The sequence below is a fragment of the Candoia aspera genome, chromosome 1, assembly GCF_035149785.1.
Source record: "Candoia aspera isolate rCanAsp1 chromosome 1, rCanAsp1.hap2, whole genome shotgun sequence".
In the NCBI taxonomy this organism is placed as follows: domain Eukaryota; kingdom Metazoa; phylum Chordata; class Lepidosauria; order Squamata; family Boidae; genus Candoia; species Candoia aspera.
This window is the reverse complement of record NC_086153.1, coordinates 343527710-343550054: the sequence shown is the minus strand read 5'-3', so window position 1 is coordinate 343550054 and position 22345 is coordinate 343527710. Positions and strand designations below refer to the sequence as shown.

General features: G+C 46.3%; 3 protein-coding genes across 7 annotated transcripts in view; 1 reads left to right on the top strand and 2 right to left on the bottom strand.

The window, feature by feature from the left end:
• Positions 1-4038: 4038 nt before the first annotated feature.
• On the bottom strand, positions 4039-6114 carry LOC134491023 (kelch-like protein 21). The gene is made up of 2 exons (XM_063294483.1): positions 5126-6114; positions 4039-4456 (listed from the first exon to the last, which is right to left on the bottom strand). Exons 1-2 carry the CDS (start codon positions 6033-6035, stop codon positions 4041-4043), a joined length of 1326 nt encoding a protein of 441 aa, XP_063150553.1. The 5' UTR covers positions 6036-6114; the 3' UTR covers positions 4039-4040.
• A 1703-nt stretch (positions 6115-7817) lies between these two features.
• LSM7 (LSM7 homolog, U6 small nuclear RNA and mRNA degradation associated) lies at positions 7818-9242 on the bottom strand. Its single transcript, XM_063291027.1, has 4 exons — positions 9135-9242; positions 8838-8928; positions 8663-8734; positions 7818-8532 (listed from the first exon to the last, which is right to left on the bottom strand). Exons 1-4 carry the CDS (start codon positions 9156-9158, stop codon positions 8390-8392), a joined length of 330 nt encoding a protein of 109 aa, XP_063147097.1. The 5' UTR covers positions 9159-9242; the 3' UTR covers positions 7818-8389.
• Positions 9243-9364: 122 nt separating this feature from the next.
• The window catches only part of SPPL2B (signal peptide peptidase like 2B), a 29456-nt gene continuing 16475 nt past the window's right edge, over positions 9365-22345 (top strand). The window contains exons 1-4 of one of the 5 annotated variants that reach the window (XM_063291026.1): positions 9365-9632; positions 9824-9955; positions 10103-10285; positions 11253-11342. In XM_063291026.1, coding sequence (XP_063147096.1) covers positions 9582-9632; positions 9824-9955; positions 10103-10285; positions 11253-11342 — 456 coding nt within the window. In that variant the 5' untranslated portion in view covers positions 9365-9581. The remainder of the gene's footprint in view (positions 9633-9823; positions 9956-10102; positions 10286-11252; positions 11343-22345) is intronic. The other 4 variants (XM_063291025.1, XM_063291022.1, XM_063291024.1 and 1 more) reach the window with 4 other exon arrangements.

The window sequence follows — 22345 nt, the reverse complement described above, 5'->3', positions numbered from 1 at the left end:
CTCAGCATTAAGCTCTTAGTGAGCCTTGGGTGGGTGCCACCAGGGCCTGTGGATTTGTTGAGATACAGTTTGTCTGTTCTTCTCTTGCCAGCACTACAGGATTGGCTGCATTCTCTGAGCTGCTTCCTGAGAACAGGCACTGGGGCTCAGGATTTTTGTCCTGTGAGCATGGAAGCAACTTTAAGTATCTTATTTTGCATACCTTTTACATTCCAACTCAGCATCCTTAACCTCAAGATATAAAGAATTTAAGTTTAAAATAAATATACACATAAACCAGAGATAATAAACCAGCTTCAGAGGCAATAAATACTACCATTAAAAACATATAAGTATATAATATACTGTATGAGTACAAATTTAATTTAAATAGGTAATCAAACCTGTGACTTAAAAAGATAAGCCTAAAATTAAAAATATTTACGAAACAGAAACGAACAGAAATTAAACCACAAAAAATAGGCAAAAACCATGATTTCCATGGAGAACAAGTTCACCACCTCAACACCCCTCCCCCTCCCCCACACTTACAACGGCAGCAGGCGATAGAAGCCAACCTAAACCTCACACCAGAAATCTAGCCGAAAGTTGTACCTAAAGATAAGCATAGAGCTAACTCATATTACATGTAATCATATAATATGTAATCAGGGAATTCTACCCTCCAAGATAAACCATTCCAAGTAGTAAGAACAGCCCATTAAAAGAAAAAGGGAATATGTAACACTGATTGCAATGCTGTAATCGCCAGCGTGGATGTAAGTGGACGCTTGCTAAGAGAGTTCAGTAGACTCATAAGAGCAAACTGGGAGAAAAGGAGGTGGTTGGTGAAAAACACGGAGAGTTGAGTCAGGAAGGTCAGTTCAATGCCTGTTTGTTGTTTATTTGTTTAGTCGCTTCCGACTCTTCGTGACTTCATGGACCAGCCCACGCCAGAGCTTCCTGTTGGTCGTCAACACCCCCAGCTCCCCAGGGACGAGTCCGTCACCTCTAGAATGTCATCCGTCCACCTTGCCCTTGGTTGGTCCCTCTTTCTTTTGCCCTCCACTCTCCCCAGCATCAGCATCTTCTCCAGGGTGTTCTGTCTTCTCATTATGTGGCCAAAGTTTCAGTTTTGCCTTTAATATCATTCCCTCAAGTGAGCAGTCTGGCTTTATTTCCTGGAATATGGGCTGGTTTGATCTTCTTGCACTCTCAGAATTTTCCTCCAACACCACAGTTCAAAAGCATCAATCTTCCTTCTCTCAGCCTTCCTTATGGTCCAGCTCTCGCAGCCATATGTTACTACGGGGAACACCATTGCTTTAACAATGCGGACCTTTGTTGTCAGTGTGATGTCTCTGCTCTTAACTATTTTATCGAGATTTGTCATTGCTCTTCTCCCAAGGATTAAGTGTCTTCTGATTTCCTGGCTGCAGTCAGCATCTGCAGTAATCTTTGCACCTAGAAATACAAAGTCTTTCACTGCCTCTACATTTTCTCCCTCTATTTGCCAGTTATCAATCAAGCTGGTTGCCATAATCTTGGTTTTTTTGAGGTTTAGCTGCAAGCCAGCTTTGCACTTCTTCTTTCACCTTCATCGTAAGGCTCCTCTGTTCCTCTTCACTTTCAGCCATCAGAGTGGTATCATCTGCATATCTGAGATTGTTAATGAGTTATTGTTAATGAATCTGAGAAGATTCAAAACCACAATAAAGGAATCCCAGGTAGAACACAGACCTCAGATCAGGAGGAGCCCTGGAAAGCCCAAGGGGTGCCAGCAGAGCGATTAAGGAGCAAGGTCAGAGGCTCCATCGGAAACCAGAAGAAGGCAGCAAAAATGAGCATTTAGGCGAGCGTTAGTAAATGATGCAACCCCCGCCCCTCCCCAAACCTGTCAAGGAGTGCCTCACAAAGAACATTAGGAATGAAACTGTCCTAACAACCAGGAAACACACTGAGACAATGAACTGGTCTCTAATATTTATTACTAGTACTTAACAAGAATCCTAACAAACTGAAGAAGCGTGGGAAAAACCCAGACATATAACCCCCAAGGGTTAAGGCGGTCCCGATCTGTGTCTCTTTGAATGGCTGAACAATTCATCAGTGCTACGCATGCGCTTGACAGTCTGGATGGGAGCCCCCTGCTCGCCATCCTTACTCATGACAGAAACAGTGAAAAACCTTCCAATATATTCAGAATAGGCAGCCAATCGGGGGTGCCATCAGGGTGTTCTGCTAAAAGAATTTGGTACCTTCCTTAATCTTGGCAGGCGTTGGCTCAGGAGGGCTTATCAACAGATCTGGATGGATTGGTTTTGGTTGCTCCATTGCCTGTGGCATAATCTGCATTACTGTAACTCTTACTATGTCATTATGTATTTTGATATTTTATTTTGATATTGTTATTTGTGGTTTGAACTGTATGCTGCCCCGCATTGTATGTTGAATGGGTGGCTATATAAATTGACTAAATAAATTTACTCTTTTTTACTCTTATTTTTATTAAGAGTAATTCTATATTTATATAACATATTTATATTTTATGTTTGTTGTTTTAATCAATTATTTTATTGTAAACTGCCCAGAGTCCCCTGATGGGAGGAGATGGGTGGGGACAAATTAAATAAATAAATAATCGGCTACATTGATAAAAGTAAATTAATTCCCGGGGCCAGGTGGCATCTACCCAAGAGTTCTTGTAGCAATGCCATCCTAGGCCGCATCGAACCAAGACTGAAATAAGTCCTTGTTTCTCTCTATTCAGCACTGGGCAGATAGCCTTCAGTCCCAGGCATCGCATTTTAGGAAGGACATTGGAAAAATGGGGCCTATCCAGAGAAGAGCAAGCAAGGTGATATGGGGCCTGAGGAGTTAAAATGGTGAGGAACAGTTGGGGATGTTGGGGTTGTTTAGCCCAGAGATTTCAGACTGGGAAGAGTTTCCTAGTGGTTAGGGTTGCTGAATGCCGAAACCGGCTTCCTTGGGAGGCGTGGGTTGTTTCAAAAGAGGCTGGATGGCCTTCTGTTGGGTAGTAGATTCCTGCCCTGGGCAGGGATTGGAGTAGATGATCTCCAAGGTGCCTCCCATCCTATGACTCTGTGAAGGAATCCCTCCTCGTGCCTCAGGGCCAACGTTGACAGAATTGGGAGGCTCAGATGTCTCCTCCTCCTCCTCCTCCTCCTCCTCCTCCTCCGAGGCTGAACTCCTCTCTGCCCCAAAACTCTCTTTGGAAAGGAGGTGGCACCCCTGGCTATCCCTGTCACGCCCAGGTGTCGAACCTGCGCATAGAGGCCACTCCGTGGATGGGGAGGGGGCAAAGGAGCTTGCGGTCCTCTTCCTGGCACATCTCCTTGTAGGGGTCCAGAACCACCATGTTTGGGACTGCTGCATTCCCCCGCCTCTCTGCCAACAGATAAATGCGTCCATTTGCAGTGCTGCATCCTTCAAAGAACTTCTGAGCCAAGCCATCCTCTACGGGGGTCCACTCATTAGTGCACACGTCGAAGCGAAAGGCCCCCCCTCCAATGGTGTAGATGGCCCCATTCAATGCTGCAACGCAGAGGTCATACCTGAGGGGGACAAAAGCAGGACATCAGGTGCTCAGGAAGCGAGGCACCCGCAAAAGGCGCTGCTCTCTGGAGCCAGTTAGACCCACTGACATATCTGCTCTGCCCCACAAGAAGCTCATGGGGGCCTATGCTGCCAGCCGGCAAAGAGCCTGCTTGGGGCTGTCTGGTCCTGTAGAGAAGAGAGCGAGGTGTCAGCGTCTTCCACACCTGGGGCTTCCGCTTGGGCATGCTTTCAGGAAGCGCCCTCTTCATTTTCTATATGAAACTGGCACAAGGTAAGGAATCATCTGCCAGTAACGGAATGCTGGAGGAAGGGCTAGAAGGTTCGGAATGGTGCCGAAAGTCTCCCCTTTTGTCTGCTCAGCACAGAGGCCCAACTTCCTCGCTTCCTTGGCCACACAAGAAACCAGGGGACTTCTAGAAGTCAGAGGACGGGCTCTCTGCAACCCACCGCCCCCAAAAGACCACAGAAAGCTGCGCCCAGCCTCACCTCGGCAGCGGCGAGAAAGAAATCACGTCCCACATGTCCGTCTCCACGTCCAGCCGCTGCACTGCCCGACACACATCCCCGTTCTCGTCCAGGCCACAGACCACGTAGATCCGCGTCCCCACGCTGGCGGCTCCGGCTCGTTCCACGGGGTGGATCAGGGGACTGGCAGGCTCCCAGGAGGAATCTGCCAGGGCAAGGCGCTCAACGCGGGGGGTGATGCCCTCAGGGGTGCTTCCCCCCATCACATACAGATGGAAGCCAACCCCCACTGCGCAGTGGCTGTTCCGAGCCACCTTCATGGCTGGCCCCTCCAGCCAGCTGTCATCCCAGCTGTTGTAGATCAAAACCCAGTCCACAGGGGCCCAGAAAAACTCCTCACGGAAGTTCCCTCCCGTCACGAAGAGGAAATTGCCTGCAGAAAAGGCACAGGGAAAGGACGCTCTGTGCCAGGAGAAGAGGAGCGGTTTTGCCCTGCTTGGCAAAACCAAAAAGTTCGGGTTGCTCCCTCATGGTATGGAGAACCATGAGGGAGCAACCCCTTCCCTGGACCCATCAGCACAAGCCAGGGTTAGCCGGCCCCCTGCCCCCAGAAGCAGAGCAACTGCCATCCTGTTGCTGCCTCTGCCAGGAACTGCATTCAAGGGCCCTCACCAGAGGGCCCCGATTCTCTAGAGCTGGCAGCTGCTGCAGAGCGCCCACCCATGCTTGGAGCCAAGCCCCTGCTCCAAATCCCAGCTCCCACCTTCTCCCAGTTCCCTCCTTGGGCATTGGGAAGGGAGCCCAAGGCCAAGCAACTGCAGAGCACGGGACCGGACTCAGCACCAGAGCACCCAGGGGCTTTTCTGGTTACAAAGGAGCCCCAGAGAGGATGCTCTGGGGCACGGAGCAAGCACCAGGTGGTCCTCCGCTCAAGATTGCCACGTTCGCCCTTGCCAGTGACTGGGCAAGCCGGGGGATGCTGCGGGAGCTATTCCTGGGCCCTTCCCGCTCAGCAGGAAGCACTTGGTCCTCCTTGTTATGGGGCTGCAGCCCAAAGCCCCCCCCCCACCCCACCCAGGCACCCCGAGGGAAGGAGCATTACCCACTGCAGCCACCGCGTACTGGGTGAAGTTCCTGCGCCTGAGGGGCGAGCAGGCCTGCCACGCTCTGGTCTTTGGCAGAAAGTGGAAGAGCTCTTGCTGCTCCTGGTCACGTTTCCCGGCCACCACCAAGAGGGTATCGTAGCTCCGGCTCGCGCAGGGGGCCCGGGCAACGTCCCTCCAGCTTGGGGGCGGAAAGCGGTCCAGCTCTTTCAGCAGCCGAGCAGGAGTGTCCGGTCCAGGGTGCTGGCTGCGCTTCACCAGGAGGTTGAGGAAGGGGAGGCTGAGGAAGGAGACCCGCACCAGCCCCACCAGCTCAAGGAAGTCCTTGGCCCTGCCTGGCAGGTCTGCCACCACCCACTGCATCACTGTGTCAAAGACCACATCCTCACGGGCCACGCAAAGCTCGTCACTCTGCAGCAGCTCCATCAGCGTTTCCTTGGGCAGCGTCTCGACCTCTCCGTGGGCCACCACGTCAGCCCAGTGGGTGAGGGCCACATTGAGAGCAGCAGCAGCAAGTGCCGCACAGGCGAAGTGTTGCGCGTAGGCCCTCAGGCCAAGGCAGTTAGAGACGTGCAGCTCCCTTTCCAGAAACGCCTCACAGCGCCGCTTGGCAGCCTCGAACTGCAGGAAGTCGGCGGTCTGCAGAAGGCTGGTGACATTGCCAGGAGTGATGTAGAGGCTGCCCGTCTGGGTGAAGTCTAGAAGTGCCTGAAAGGGCTCTGCCTCAATCCCCCAGATCCGGATGTGCCGCTCTGCATACTCCCGGGTGCCACCAAAGAACATGGCCTCAAAATAGCAGCTGTGGCAGGCCAGTGCCCACCGGTTTACAGGAAAGCACATTTCCCCCACCTCCAGGACAGCGTCACATTCAGGATTTGCCTGAACTGCTGTGCTTGGGGACAGGTCCATGCCGACTGGCTGGCTCTAGAGAAGCCACACACAGAACAACACACCCTCCTGCGCTGCGACCTTGGCTCCTGTTCAAGCCTTGGTGGGAGGCCAGCAGCAGCTAGGCCTGATATAGACACTAAAACTCCAATGCTAAAAATAGAGGTCTGCTTCCCTCACCCAGGGACGTCACAACCCCTCATACATACTGGCCATCTGGCGGCAGTATCGTTTGGCTTCCCATTCGGAGCAAGCACATCTGTTCCTATACAAAAGAACAAGGAACACCAACCTGACGTTAGAAATGGCGGCACTCGGTAACCAGTGGGGAGCCAGTCTGATGTCATGATGAAGGTCCTGGCCATGAAACCAGGAGACTGCGAGTTCTAGGCCTCCCTTAGGCACGAAGGCCAGCTGGGTGACTTTGGGCCAGCCCCCCATTCTCAGCCCAACCCACCTCACAGGGTTGTTGTTGTGGGGAACATCGGAGGCAGGAGGATCGGGTATGTTTGCCATCTTGAGTGATATATAAAAAAGGTGGAATAAAATGTAACTGCTCAGCCACCCCAAGTCTTTGACCCTCATCTGAACATTGCAATGAACAGCCTTCCAAAGGACTTAGCTCTAGCAGAAACCATGGACCTGGAGCATATCTGGGAGGCTGCATCTCCCTTTTCAGAGAGAGACGCTGGACATGCAATGCATCAGAATGCCAGTCCTCAGCCCAAAGTGCCATCTCTGACTAAGGCTGACTGGCATAGTCTCATCTTTGCCCCTTCAGCACCCTGATCTTTGTGACCCAGCCTCCTTGGTGTTACAAGTTTTCCCTCTGCAATAAAATTAGGAGTATTTTATGCAGCATCAGAGCAGCCAGCGACCACCACCCAACAGGAGACTACAGTAGATTTTAAAGGTTTTATTTTAGCAACATAAGCATCTCACTTTTATTCTCTCAATCATTCAGACCACACCCTTCCTATCATTGGTCAAGTGGCAAAAGGCCGTGGGAAGCCCCCTTAGAGGGCCAAGATGACCCTCAATGGAACGGAAGACGGGACTTCAGATTTCTCTTCCCTGCAGCTCTCTTTTATAGGCAATGCTGGATTACCTTAGCTTTATTGTTGCGCATTTTTAGCTCATTCATCAATTTTTAGTGGTCGTCTATCCAGTAGTCTGGTTAGTCCTCAAGTTGTTCTTCATTGTGACCATAATGTAATATTAGATACAAAAAAAAAATACGTTCAAAAGTTCTCTATCTCTTCGTGACTTGGCATGGAAGATCTTGCATTCTGATACACTCTTGCACAATCGTTACTACCACCTTTCAGGCTTCTCTTCTAACCACTGCAGCTAGTGGCTTTTTTCTTCAAAGAGGGATGTGTCAGCCACACAAGCTCTCACAACCCCGTGACTGACATACAACTGTCTCCAATCACACACCACCACAGAACCTCTTCTTCCAAGCATACCTGAGGAACCAGAAGGCCCCAAAGGGAGAGCCAGAAGCAGCCCCAACCCCTTTTTCATCTGTTCCAGGAAGCAGCACAGCTTGCCCAAAGAGAGGTGAGTGGCTGGAAGGGGAAGCTAAGCCATTCCTAGTTTGGGCCAAGGAAGCGAATGGAATAGTTTTTTGTTACCAAGCAAGCAGACCCCGACCAGGTTTAAAGTTCTAACCCAGGAATCATTTTAAATAAAATAGCTATTGTATCTCAAGTCCAGCACACTACCTAAATTAACACTGTTTATAGTTTTCTTAACGTGCACTACCCAAGTTTTCACATTCCTTAATATTACAGCTTGTGAGAAGGTTCAGGATGTGTTTTATTATTTGTCAACTCAGAAACTCTCCTCCTCCAGTGAGGAAAGCAAAAGAAAATGAACACATCCCTTGAAGCTGATGAACTACACAAATCTCCATCACCATTTCTTCACGTTCTTATGAAAAAAGTTCACATGGCTTCTATTCAGCTGTCCTACACTTCGTCCTGAGAAAGCAGCACAAAGCTATCAGCAGACAAAGACGAAGGCCTGGTGAAACGGGACCAAACCAGGGAGGAACTGCAGTGTTCATCCAGGGAGTAAAGGAACACGAACCGCCAAAAATAGTCTGTAGTATTTTACTGAACCCTCTTATGTGCTTTCAATTATTTACAGCAGGAAGATGCTCTAAACCCGCCGAAGACAAAAGACATCACCTCATCGCAAGGCTTTTTCCTGGCCAATGTACGGCGCCACACAATGTAAAAAAAATGTTTTAAGGTCCTTCTCCTATATAAAATGAGCATTAAAAAAAAAATTCTCTTGCAAAAGAGGCTTCTTTTCAGGACAACCACATTCCAGTCCTCCTAAGGTTTGAACAGCAGCCCACAGACAGGTTAGCCGTCTTGCTGTTGAATGAAGGGGTTCGGTATAGCTTCCATCCCGTCCTGTGGGCAGATGAGGACCACGGAGGTCCCTCTGCAGACGACCAGCCCAAGCTGGCGCGTGTCTTCCGTGAGCTTGTACTGATCATCCGGATCTGAAGAGGGGGGATTAGGGGGAGTTACCTGACTCGTCCCTCCCGTACGCTGCATCTTACTCCAAAGCAAGCTGCAGATGCAAGGGCAGGCGGCCCAACCCGCAGGCCTCCTGCAAAGCCCCATACGCACCCCGCATGTACTCCACGGTGCCATCCAATACCAGGTTGAGAAGAGGATCAAACCCTTTCAGGACACCGCTGGCTGTTGGGGGAGAGAGGGAGAATTACCGGGAGCCCTCCGCGCGACCGAACGCCGAGTATCGGATCAGCAGCCCCGAGCCAAAGCGGCCGGGACGTCCACTCACCTTCCCGTCCCCCCTGGAACTTCACGCGGATGGTTTTGTCGATGTACTTCGAGAGGTCCAAAATGCTCTCCTTCTTCTTCTTCTCCTTGTCCTGCGCGCGAACGAGAAGGCCAAGCTCCCCGTGAGCCTCGGTCCCTGAAGGGAAGCGAGAACCCCACGCTCCCGCCGGGAAGCCGCTCCCCGAGAGCGGAGCTGCGGCGTCACCCCCGCCCGCCCCCCCCCCCCCCAGCCCCCTGCCCTGCCAGCAGAGGAGCCTCAGCCGCCAAGGGAGAGGCGGCAGGCCGGAATCCCGCTTACCGCCATCTTGCTCTCGGCAGGCATCCCGCCCCTTGACCCCTCGTGGCGTCACTTCCGCCGACAGCTCTCCCGGGACCGCCCCTTCGCTTTTCTCCAATTAGCGGCGAGGGCGCGGTCACGTGGCCGACAGGGACTTCCGGCACTCTCGGACAAGGCTCGGATCGCCTCTTTTCTGCCCCAAAACAAAGGCTCGGCTCGAGAAAGGCTCCCGGGTCGTCCCGGCAACGGTCTCCCCCAGCGGCCCCTGCGAGGCGCGGCTTTCCGCTCACGGAAGCCTCTCTGGGGTGAAGCTCCGCCGGCCAAAGTTCAGGAAGAGGCGGGGCTCCGCTCGGCGGTCAAGGAGGAGCTCCCGGGGTTGCCAAGTAACGGGCTCTCGCTTCCTGCCTGGCCCGGCGACGGCCTTCCCTGCCTGCTCCCTCCCGGCCCCACGGAAGACAATAGGCGGCCATGGCGGCTCGCGGGCCGCGCGGGTGGGTGCTGGCCCTGCTGGTCGCCCAGGTGAGCAGCGGCGGTTCCCGCCCCCGACCGCCCGAGGGCGGGGAGGAGAGCCGCCGGGCCCCGCTGCGGGGGGGGGGCTGGCCGGCCGGCCGGCCGGCGGCGTCCCTGCTGGAGGGAGGCTGGGGCTGGGGAGGGGTCCCCGGGCGGGGGCGAGGAGGCGCCGCTCGCGTGGCTGTTCTGCGTCTGCTCAGGTGTCCGGCGAGTTCGGCGTGGTCCGCGTCTTCCCGGAGAAGGGCGGCGGCGGCGGCGGCGGCGGCGGGAAGGACTACTGCATCCTCTTCAACTCGCAGTGGGCCCACCTGCCGCACGACCTGGGCAAGGCGGTGAGTGCCGCAGAGTGGGGGCGAGGCTGGCCCCGGCCGGACCCTGCCGCCCGCCGTCCCTCCTTCCCTCCGTCCGTCCGTCCGTCCCTCGCTGACGGCCGGCTCCCCCCTCCCTCCTCCCTCCTCCCTCCTCCCTCCTCCCCGCAGTCCGTCCTGGCGCTGCAGGATCAGACGCTGTCGGTCTTGTGCGCTCCGTCCGAGGTCCCCGACGGAGGCTTCGGCAACGCGGTGCCCATGGTGATGCGGGGGAACTGCACTTTCTACGAGAAGGTGCACCTGGCGCAGATCAACGGCGCTCGCGGGCTGCTGATCGTCAGCAAGGAGAGGCTGGTGAGTCCTCGCCAGACAGGCCCGCGGCAGCCCTGAAAGCCCCCCTCCCCCCCCCCGCGAGGCTCTGGGCTGGGCCCTTCCCAGGGGCAGAAGCAGCAGCTCGGGTGGCCGTTCAGACTGGAATCTCCTCTGGTTGTTATTTCGATGCTTTCTGAACTTTTGTTTCTCTGTGTCTGACGTTTTGCTTTAGCTTTTGAAATGCTTTTTTGGTAGGAAGACTAGGTAGAGCTCTTAAGCATCATATAGTACTGCCTCTCAACTAGAGATTTTGTTTAGCTGCTGGGACCACCAGTGTGACAAAAGAGTAAACTAAAAGTTTATGTTCGTATTTTCCTCCTCTGCTCCCACCCAGAAAGTGGATCTTTTTGTTTCACTTTATTTATTATTTTATTTTCCTCAGTATGGCTTTAATCCTTTTTTTTAAGGATTGAGAATGATTCAGGACTTACATTTATTTATTAATTTTCTATCCCACCTTTATTATTTTTATAAATAACTCAAGGTAGCAAACATACCAAATACGCCTTCCTCCTCCTATTTTCCCCACAACAACAACCCTGTGAAGTGAGTTGGGCTGAGAGAGAGACCGGCCCAAATGGTACACTTCTGTGCTGCTTTTTGTATTCTACAAGTTCTGCTATCTTCACAATCCATTCGTGAAGGTTTAAGGTCCTTCAGTTCTGTAGCAATAGCTAAAGAACCTGGGCCTTCTCTCTGTATTGCTCTTTTCTTTGGTCATCCCATAGTCTTTCGTTCCCAAACACACACATCCTGTAACGATTTTAATATCTTCAAATCTCTCAGTAATTCATATAGATTGAACAAAGCTAATCCAATGCTTGTTAAATGGATGCTGCTGAGTTTCATCCTGGGAGCAAATTATTTAGATTTCAGGCCACTGAAATTGAGTTGAGGATGCCTGTGTGGTGTATTTAAGCACTGATTTCCTTTCTACTGGTCACATCAGGTCCCCCCAGCTGGTAACCAGAGTCAATATGAGGAAATCGATATCCCAGTGGCCCTGCTGAGCTACGAGGATATGCTGGACATAGGACAGGTAAGCCCTTCTTGGTGTTTGCATGGTCTTCAACATAGTCAGGGGCAAGGTACTTCTAGGTATAATGTTGGGGAAGCTGAAAAGCAGAATCATTTTTTCAGTGAGAGCAATCTTGATTGTTTAATTGATAAAAGTTAGTAAATAGTGAAACAAATATAAATTCCCTCCCCCACAAGGAGAGAGTAGTAGTTGTTAAAGAAATTTCATGCCTTCTTTCTTAGCAGTGGGCTCTTACCTGGTAGGCTGAGGGTCATAGAATCATTGAATTGGAAAATACATTAAAGATCATCTAGTCCTCCTAACCCCCTGCTCAGTGCATGGTCCATTAGAGCAGATGACCATCCAGCCTCTCTCTGAAGGAGAGCTCGCCCCTTCGCATTCTGCCATTGCCTTTGCTCTCCTCAGGTTTTCTGGGACCTCACCAACCCTCCAGGAGTGGTCAAATATTGCCGATAATTTTTCTCTGATCACTTTTGTAACTCCTCTACGGGGATTTCACTGGCCCTCCTGAGATAGACAACCACAGAGTTCCTTCCGCTCCTACTTAAGGTGGCCCAGTAGAAGCATGAGGACTGGAATCCAGAGTGGACGGCCGTTATTGAACGCAAAAGATCCCTGGTTTGATTCCAATAGCATCGCCAGGTAAAACGGAAGGAAACAATCCCGCCTGCGCCCCTGGAGAGCACCTGTTGCGAGTCAGCGTAGCTGCAACACTGCAGAAATTGTGGGCCGCTTTAGGAGAGAGGAGCAGCTTTGCGCTTCTCGGCAAGTCCGTCCTTTGCACATTCTTGCCCTGCTGCCTCTCAGCCCCTTCAGTGGACAGGTGGCCAAGGAGTGGGTCATGCCCCTTCCCGTCTCCAGTGAACTTAGGCTCGGTCCCCTTCAGTTGCAAGAGCCCGTTGGGCCTTGCAGGATTTTCCATGGCCTCAATAGCTGGCTTCACAATGTGTTCTCCTGCGGAGGGGAATTGATCTTGGGTCAGTTTCTGGCAAAAAGAAAAACCAAATGGCACCGTATACAGACAAAATGCTGCTGTCTGATTAATTGGGCTGGGGGCGGCATTATACACCTTATTTGAAAATTTACATGTCTTTTTAAAACTCATCATACCTGTTCCAGGGAGGATGGGTACTGCAAGCTCTATGTCTATATATTTCATTAAAATGTTTATACTTGTTTGCTATCTCAGCGGGTGGAACACTGAGGTGGTTTGAGTAACTGAGCAGAGTGACTTGGATGAGGGAAGTGTCAAAGCTGTTGGCTAGAGGGGAAGTTGGAAAAACATTCCATAATAATAGTTGTGACAGCCCCAGTACCAGGATCTTATCTTCAGAAATTCTCCAAAGAGTCCGTTAGGAAGCTTAAAGAATTCATTTATTAAAATCCAATTACACAGGACAGTTGCAAAGCTCTGAATAACGTTTTGGCGCCAAAGCATTCAAACTGAATCATTCCTTCTGACATAGTCTCCCCTCCCTGTCTCCAAAACAAGCCTGTTCTCACCCCTGATCTCCACCCCGCCAGTTCCTTAGACTTAATTTGAGTCCAGGTGTCTTACAAGCCCGTCTTTGGCCCCAACAGCTTGTGAAGGAATGTGATTAACAATCCTCTCTGTCTGCAAAGCTGATACGGGTTTGCTTGTGCCTTGGCTAATGCATGTAGCAATAGTTTCATGGCAGGCGTGCAAAGCGAGCCTGACAATAGCATGGCAAACCACTATTATAGCACTGCATGGATGGCATTATCAGTAAAGCTTTATTCAGTGGTGTCTTTGTTTTTTTAAACTATCTTCCATATCTAGTTCATGCTTCAAAAGATTAAAATAACAGTGGCCATAGTATACTAGTAGGAGAGGTACAAATTATTTACAAGGAGTGTTAGCACATGGTTGTGATTGTTAACTCCTGAAGGAAAAGGAAAAGGCCAGGTTTTCACCTGGCATCCAAAAATTGGGAGGTAATCAGAGCACAGACCACTTTGGTCAGGCCATACAGGTGAGGTACAGCTGGCCAGTTGCCCTCTGGGCTTGCAAGATCTTTAAGTCTTGAGTGATAGCAATGAACTCATTTGCTTTTTAAGGTGGAGATTCTTATCCTCCAGTCCTTGGGCTTCCCAGGAACTCTACAGTTTCATATAGATGTCCTAAACAGGGAGTAATATTTCTCTGTGCTTTTTTTTTTTTTTTGACATCAGAGTATTGGTATCAGATGATGAGCTGGTTTCCAAAAATCAGAGACAGTGCCTTGCAGAACACCTAGTAACTTCGAGTGAATTCAAGTCTCCTGGGCGAGATGGATGATATCCCAGCGTGTTAAAGGAACTGACAGACGCCATCTCAGAGTCACTGATTGAAATCTTTAAAAAATCCTGGAACAGGGGAAGTGTTAGAAAAGCCAATCTGGTTCCGATATCCAAGAAAAGGAAAAAAAAAGTGGACCCAGGAAACCACAGATAGGTCAGTTTGACCTCAAAATCTGGGAAAATCCTAGAAAAGATAAGCAGCAGGTTTGCAGGCACTTAGGAACAAAGAGGATGATTACCAGAAGCCAGCATGAATTTGTTCAAAACAGGTCATGCCAGACTAATCTTACTGCTTTCTTTGACAGGGTGACTACATTAGTGGAGCAAGGGAATGCTGTGGATGTAGCATGCTTAGAATTCAGTAAGGCATTTGATACAGTAGACAATAGGCTCCTTCTTGATAAACTAGAAAAACGTGGCCTGGATGGTCCCTCTACCAGATGGATTGGCTGAACAACCGTAGCAACACATGATCCTCAATGGGTCTATATCTGCATGGAGGGAGGTACGCGTTGGGGGTATCTCAGGGTTCTGCCTTGGGCCCAGTACTGTTCAATATATATAGACAAAGCTAAAAAATAAAATTTTAAAAATCCATATAATTATGCCTTTCGCCTTATGTACTTCCACCGAAGCAATTATCATATTAAACTTTTCCCCTACCTCTTTGTCTTTTTTAATCCCCCAATCCCAAAATCATCAATTTGATTTTTTTTTTTGGCAAAAGTCCATATAATGTTTCCAGTCTTTCAGAAAAATCTTTATCATTTTTCTCTGACAAAACTGGTCCGCTTCACTGTTTCTTCAAGTTAATTTTATAATCCAATCTTCCACTGTAGATATTTCATTGCTTTTCCAGCTTTTTGCGTACAATAATCTTGCTGCAGTTACCATATACAATATTAATTTCCTATGTTTCTTTTCTAATTCCTTGTCTATAAAACCTAGTAGAAATAATTCTGTGGAGTCCTTGGTGCTATCTGAGCCTTGTTTTCTTGCAGACATTTCATTGCCAGACTAGGCAACATCTTCAGTGCAAAGAGGGAGTGGGCCTTGCTCTCAGTTTATATATCGTGGCCTGCCCTGCTTGTGTTGGTGGGGGGGTGTTCTCTCCTTGGGAGTTCTTTGATTGGGCTGTTTGCTGCTTGGTTGATTGCCTGAGTTAATAGTTCCTTGATTAGGGTGTATTGTGCTGTTGGATGGTTCATCTGGTGTCAATCCTAGTGTTGATTTTTGCACATCTGGGTGTTGATTGCTGGCAAGGCGGTGTCCTGGTCTTTTGGCTTTTCTACTGTCTCTTTTGAATGTTATGTAAACGTTGTTTACCTCTATGTGTCTGTTGATGGCTGCTTGGTCTGAGTGCCAGGCTTCCAGGAATTCTCTGGTGTTTTTGGATTTGGCTTGGTTTAGGATGCTCACAGTTTCCCAGCTGAAACTATGGTTGAGTCTGTCCATGTGCTGTGAGATTAAGGAGTTCTCATCGTGTCTTCTGACTGCTAATTGGTGTTCGCGGATGCGCTCTGCTGGTCTTCTGCCTGTCTGTCCTACATAGTGGCTGTTACAGTCTTTGCACTGTATGTGGTAGATAACTCCTGTTTTTTCTTCTTGGGCTGCTGGGTCCTTTGGGGTTACTTAAAAGATGTTTTGAAGAGTTTTAGTTGGTTTATGTGCTACGGTGATGCCATGCAGTTGTAACAGTCTGTTGGTGGTTTCTGAGATGTTTCTGATGTACGGCAGTGTTATCCTTTTCCTAGCTTCTGTTGGTTGGGTTGTAGTGGGTTGGGTGGTGAGGCACTTCTTGCTAAAGTTGAGTGGGTATCCATTTTGCTGGAAGATGCTGTACAGATGATCTGTTTCCTTTTTCTGGCGTTCTGGGTTGCTGCAGTGTGTAAGTGCTCATCTGAATAATGTTCTTACACAGCTTCTCTTGTGGGAGGTTGGATTGTTACTTCGGTAGTGGAGCGCTTGGTTGGTGTGGGTAGCTTTCCGGGAGACTTGTGTTTCTAACTTACCATCATTTCCTCTACTGATGAGGATGTCCAGGAATGGTAGTGTGTTGTTTTCTTCTTCCCTTGTGAATTTTATTCCATTGGAGATGTTGATGTTTCATGTGTTTCCTCCAGTTGTTCCTTTTTGAGTATGATGGAAGTGTCATCCACGTACCGGATCCACACTTTGGGTTGTATGCGTGGGAGTGCTATCCTTTCCAGACGCTGCATTACAATCTCTGCTATGAGTCCTGAAATAGGTGATCTCATGGGTGTTCCTTTGATTTGTTGGCCATCATTCTTTATCTGAGGTTTCTCTTCTCTAGAAAGCTTCTTGTGTGGATGTCAATAATAATATCTTTGGACACAGTCTGGTTTTATATTTATTCCATATTCTTAATGATGTGTTTCTCAGGTAATGATTCTTAAAATCTACATTTACTTTCACTTTGTCATACCATGCTACCCAAACCTCAGATTATGACCTTCTTCCTCCATATATTTCACTCTTGGTTTTTTTCCTTGCCATATAAACCTTGATAAATCATTTTGCCATTGTTTAAAAGGTATGTCATTTTTCAAAATACATATAGTCTGAAATAAAAACATAATTCTAGGTAATACATAAATTTTTATTTTTATTCATTCTACCAAGCAATGATAATTTCAACTTTTCCCAGTTTAGAGGTCTTTTTTAATTTCATTCCAAAGTTAAAATAATTATTCTGGTACATCACACAATTCATATTATTCATGGTAATACCTGAATATTTTACCTTCCTTTCAATCTGAAAACCAGTTTTAAATCAGTTTTTGGGGGGGTTCTCCATCTGCATATTTTTGCTCAACATTTTTGTTTTTTCCTTATTCACTTTAAATCCAGCAAGCTCACCAAATTATTTTAATATTTTCATTAGTATATCTATTCCTTCCAAGGGATTTTCTGATACCAAAAGAAGATCATCTGTAAATAAGCTTAATTTATATGTCTCCTTTTTCACTATCACTCCAATAATTCTGTCATCTTGTCTTACATTTCTGGTAAACACCTTCAACACCAGGATTGGGATGAGTTTTGATAATTCACTATTAACTGTTATTTGTTCTGTCTGTGATGAATAAATTGATTTTACCCATTTAATGAAATTATCTCCAAAATCCATTCTTTCCAAGGTTTTAAATACAAATGTCCAGTTCAAATTGTCAAAGGCTTTTCCAGCATCAAGAAAAATCAGTGCTGCTTGTTTATCTCTGTGGTGTTCTATTAATAACATCTCTTATATTATCTCTTAGTTGTCTTTTTGGTAAAAATCCACATTGATATTCACATATAAAGTCCTTCAAAACAGCTTTCATTTTTTCTGCTAAAATTGCTGTAAATGTTTTATAATAATGATATTGGATGGTAGTTCTTTGGTAAAATTGGATCTTGCCCTTCTTTATGCATTAGAGCAATATTTCTGCTTCCCAAGCTTCTGAAACAATTCCTTTTGGCACAACAGAGTCTGTTACTGCTTGAGGGGCAGCGGTAGCTCATCTTCAGAATATTTGTATTGCACGGCATGCAGCCCGTCAGAGCCTGGTGTTTTTCCTGATTTACTGTTTTTTTATTGCTTCTGTTATTTCTCTTACTGTTATAGGTCCATTCAACATCTGTTTCTGTTCCATTGTTTTTGGCAGTTTTGACTTTTCCAGACATTCATCTATTTTCTCCTTTTGAATCTCCTCACCTTTCTATAATTTGGTATAATATTTTTAAAAAATCTTCTGCATTTCCTTATTGTCTAAGACATCTTTTCTTTTTTTGCAACTTTAATATCATTTTTTCCTTTCTTTCCTCAATTTGTCCACTAATAATTTCCCTGGTTTATTTGTTCATTTTTTTTCCCTTTGCAAAACTCATTTTTATTTGTATTTCTTTAACCATCAGCATAGAAAATTGGTGTTGCAAAAGTTTTATTTGTTTTAAAATATTTTTATTTCCTGATGATTTTTATGTTCATTTTCTTTCCTTTGAATCTCAACTACTATCTTTTGCCTCTTTTCTTTGTTTTTTTTATCCTTGTCTAATAAATTGTCCCCTCGTACAGGCTTTACTTGCATCCCATACTACACTTAATTCTGTACTTTTATTCGGATTGAATTCAAAAAAGATCTTTTATTGGTTCTTTACAATCTCTTATTATTGATTCATTATATAACAGGGTTTCATTCATTCTCCATCTGTATATTTCTTCTCAAGAACCCAAGTTACTGGATTCTGATCAGAAAAAGTTCATGGTGGTATCTCTGTTCTGCCAGTCCAGTTAAGTAAATTCTTGGAAATCCACAACATACCAATTCTTGAAAATGAGTAATGTTTCAGAATAGCATGTGTATTCTTTTGTATATCCATTTATATGTCTCCAAACATCTATAAGTGCCAAGTTCTCAACCATTTAAAAAAAAAATCTTAGGGAGTTTACAGTACCTTGTGTTGTTTTAATTTCTTTTGCCAAGGTTTTATTTTTTTATTTTATTTTATTTTTCAAATTTTGCCACCACCCATCTCCCCTCAAAAGAGGGACTCTTTTTATCTCTTTGTGGGCACACCACTCCATTCCAATCCCCAATATACACCAACTTTCATAAATAATCTCCATTAATGTATTCATTAATCCATTTAAAAGTGGATTTATTATTATTTGGTGATGGATACTGATCAAAATAACCTTAGCCACATTCCAAAAGATCTCCACTCCTACATGTCTACCTTGTTATCATTAAAAATCAGTTTGGGTTGTAAAATTAGATCAATATACAAGACCACCCCCCATTTTTTGTTTGTTTCCCCTGCTGAAATAAAATTCTTCTCTCAAATTCTTATATACCAAATATTTCTTATCTTTTTCTTACTGTGTTTCTTGCAAATATATCACATTTGTTTTAATTTTTTCAGATGATGAAAAGCTTTTTTTTTGGTCAGGAGTTTTGTCCATTCTTATTACAAGTTAAGCTTTTAAACTCCAAATCTATATTGCTGGTTTTGAAATATCCGTGGCTGTAGCTCCTATTGATGTGATAGCTCCCTCTAGGTCCTCTCCTTGTTGCAGGCTCTCATCTTTTTCTTTCAGTTGCCCCTCCAAATTCATCTTTGAATTCCTCATAGGATTCTCTGGCCTTTGATACAGAATTGAATTTGTATCTTTTCTGATTATACATCAGAATTATTCCCTCCATTGTATCCCAATGAAATGGGTGCCCTTTTCTTTTAAGTACGTCTTTAGAAAGAAATATTTTCTTTTTTGCAATATCCTAACTGGTATTTAATTCAATACAAAGATCTTTATCATTTATCTTAAGCCTGTTTTTTAAATCCTCTTGAAGAATCTGATCTCTTATCTTCCTTACAAAGCATACAAGTATATCTCCTGGCTTTATTTTTCTTTGCATATCTGGAATTGATCCTGTAAACCTTGTTCATCTCATCCATGAGAGCCAGTATGGTCTAGTGGTTAAGGTGCTGGGCTAGAAACCCGGAGTCTGTGAGTTCCAGTCCCGCCTTAGGCACGAAAGCCGGCTGTGTGACCCTGGGCCAGTCACTTTCTCTCAGCCCAAGAGCCAATCAGGCATGGTAGGAGAGTTCTAGTCCCGCCTTAGGCATGAAAGCCGGCTGGGTGACCCTGGGCCAGTCACTTTCTCTCAGCCCAAGAGCCAATCAGGCATGGTAGGAGAGTTCTAGTCCCGCCTTAGGCATGAAAGCCGGCTGGGTGACCCTGGGCCAGTCACTTTCTCTCAGCCCAACTCGGTGCAATGGAGACTAGCCTCCTAGTGGTGCACCCCGGGCAACGTGACTTGTCACGGCTAACTAGTCTACACATCTGGCTACTGGACCTCACAAGGATTTCCCAGCAAGAAAAAGCAGCATGAACACCGAACTGCTATGCCATTTGTTGTTGTTTATTCGTTTAGTCGCTTCCGACTCTTCGTGACTTCATGGACCAGCCCACGCCAGAGCTTCCTGTCGGTCGTCAACACCCCCAGCTCCCCCAGGGACGAGTCCGTCACCTCTAGAATATCATCCATCCATCTTGCCCTTGGTCGGCCCCTCTTCCTTTTGCCTTCCACTCTCCCTAGCATCAGCATCTTCTCCAGGGTGTCCTGTCTTCTCATTATGTGGCCAAAGTATTTGAGTTTTGCCTTTAATATCATTCCCTCAAGTGAGCAGTCTGGCTTTATTTCCTGGAGGATGGACTGGTTTGATCTTCTTGCAGTCCAAGGCACTCTCAGAATTTTCCTCCAACACCACAGATCAAAAGCATCAATCTTCCTTTGCTCAGCCTTCCTTATGGTCCAGCTCTCGCAGCCATATGTTACTACAGGGAACACCATTGCTTTAACCATGCGGGCCTTTGTTGTCAGTGTGATGTCTCTGCTCTTAACTATTTTATCGAGATTTGTCATTGCTCTTCTCCCAAGGATTAAGCGTCTTCTGATTTCCTGACTGCAGTCAGCATCTGCAGTAATCTTTGCACCTAGGAATACAAAGTCTTTCACTGCTTCTACATTTTCTCCCTCTATTTGCCAGTTATCAATCAAGCTGGTTGCCATAATCTTGGTTTTTTTGAGGTTTAGCTGCAAGACAGCTTTTGCACTTTCTTCTTTCACCTTCATCATAAGGCTCCTTAGTTCCTCTTCACTTTCAGCCATCAAAGTGGTATCATCTGCATATCTGAGATTGTTAATCTTTCTTCCAGAGATTTTAACTCCAGCCTTGGATTCCTCAAGCCCAGCATGTCGCATGATGTGTTCTGCGTACAAGTTGAATAGGTAGGGTGAGAGTATACAGCCCTGCCGTACTCCTTTCCCAATCTTAAACCAGTCCGTTGTTCCGTGGTCTGTTCTTACTGTTGCTACTTGGTCGTTATACAGATTCTTCAGGAGGCAGACAAGATGACTTGGTATCCCCATACCACTAAGAACTTGCCACAATTTGTTATGGTCCACACAGTCAAAGGCTTTAGAATAGTCAATAAAACAGAAATAGATGTTTTTCTGAAACTCCCTGGCTTTTTCCATTATCCAGCGGATATTGGCAATTTGGTCTCTAGTTCCTCTGCCTTTTCTAAACCCAGCTTGTACATCTGGCAATTCTCGCTCCATGAACTGCTGAAGTCTACCTTGCAGGATCTTGAGCATTACCTTACTGGCGTGTGAAATGAGTGCCACTGTTCAATAGTTTGAACATTCTTTAGTGTTTCCCTTTTTTGGTATGGGGATGTAAGTTGATTTTTCCCAATCTGATGGCCATTCCTGTGTTTTCCAAATTTGCTGGCATATAGCATGCATTACCTTGACAGCATCATCTCGCAAGATTTTGAACAGTTCAGCTGGGATGCTGTCGTCTCCTGCTGCCTTGTTATTAGCAATGCTTCTTAAGGCCCATTCAACCTCACTCTTCAGGATGTCTGGCTCTAACTCACTGACCACACTGTCAAAGCTATCCCCGATATTGTTATCCTTCCTATACAGGTCTTCTGTATATTCTTGCCACCTTTTCTTGATCTCTTCTTCTTCTGTTAGGCCCTTGCCATCTTTGTTTTTGATCATACCCATTTTTGCCTGGAATTTACCTCCGATGTTTCTAATTTTCTGGAAGAGGTCTCTTGTCCTTCCTATTCTATTGTCTTCTTCCACTTCCGCGCATTGCTTGTTTAAAAATAATTCCTTATCTCTTCTGGCTAACCTCTGGAATTTTGCCTTTAATTGGGCATATCTCCCCCTATCACTGTTGCCTTTTGCTTTCCTTCTTTCTTGGGCTACTTCTAGTGTCTCAGCAGACAGCCACTTTGCCTTCTTGGTTCTCTCTTTCTTTGGGATGTATTTTGTTGCCGCCTCCTGAACAATGCTGCCAACTTCTGTCCATAGTTCTTCCGGGACCCTGTCTACTAAGTCCAGTCCCTTAAATCGATTCTTCACCTCCACTGCATATTCCTTAGGAATATTAGTGAGCTCATATCTAGCTGATCTGTGGGTCTTCCCTAATCTCTTTAGTCTGATCCTAAATTGTGCAATAAGAAGTTCGTGATCGGAACTACAGTCAGCTCCAGGCCTTGTTTCGACCGACTGTACAGATATCCGCCACCTTTGGCTGCAAAGGATGTAGTCAATCTGATTTCGGTGTTGTCCATCTGGTGAAGTCCATGTATAAAGTCCATGTATAAATGCCATACGATTTTTTAAAAAAATCTCATCCATTTCTTCTTTTTACCAGTCAAGCAGGTTTGAGATAGATTCTACAACTTTCTGCCATAAATTTTCTCCCTGTTCTTCCTTAACACCTCTTAGTCTTAAACAGTATTCTTTCCCTCTTAATTCCGATAGTGTGATATTATCCAAGGCTCTTTCAATTCCTTTGTTGTTTATTTCTGTCTTATTTTCTAAAGCCTCTATTTACTCCTCATTTTGTTTTTCTTTACCATCTTTTCAATAGATCTCTTTATTTTTTATTAAAAATTTAAAAAATAAGTTAAAATTTATTAGTTTCAGAATAGATAAAATACAAAACTATAGAGAAGGGTTAAAGAAAGACTAAAAGAAAAAAGATAAATTTAAAAGTACAGAAATAGAAAGAAATACAAAAGAAGTGACTTCCAAGCTTCTCCAGCACAGACGCAAATACATCATGTAACGTATCTCTTACTCCAGTTCTGACCATAGTAAACGTTTTTTCTA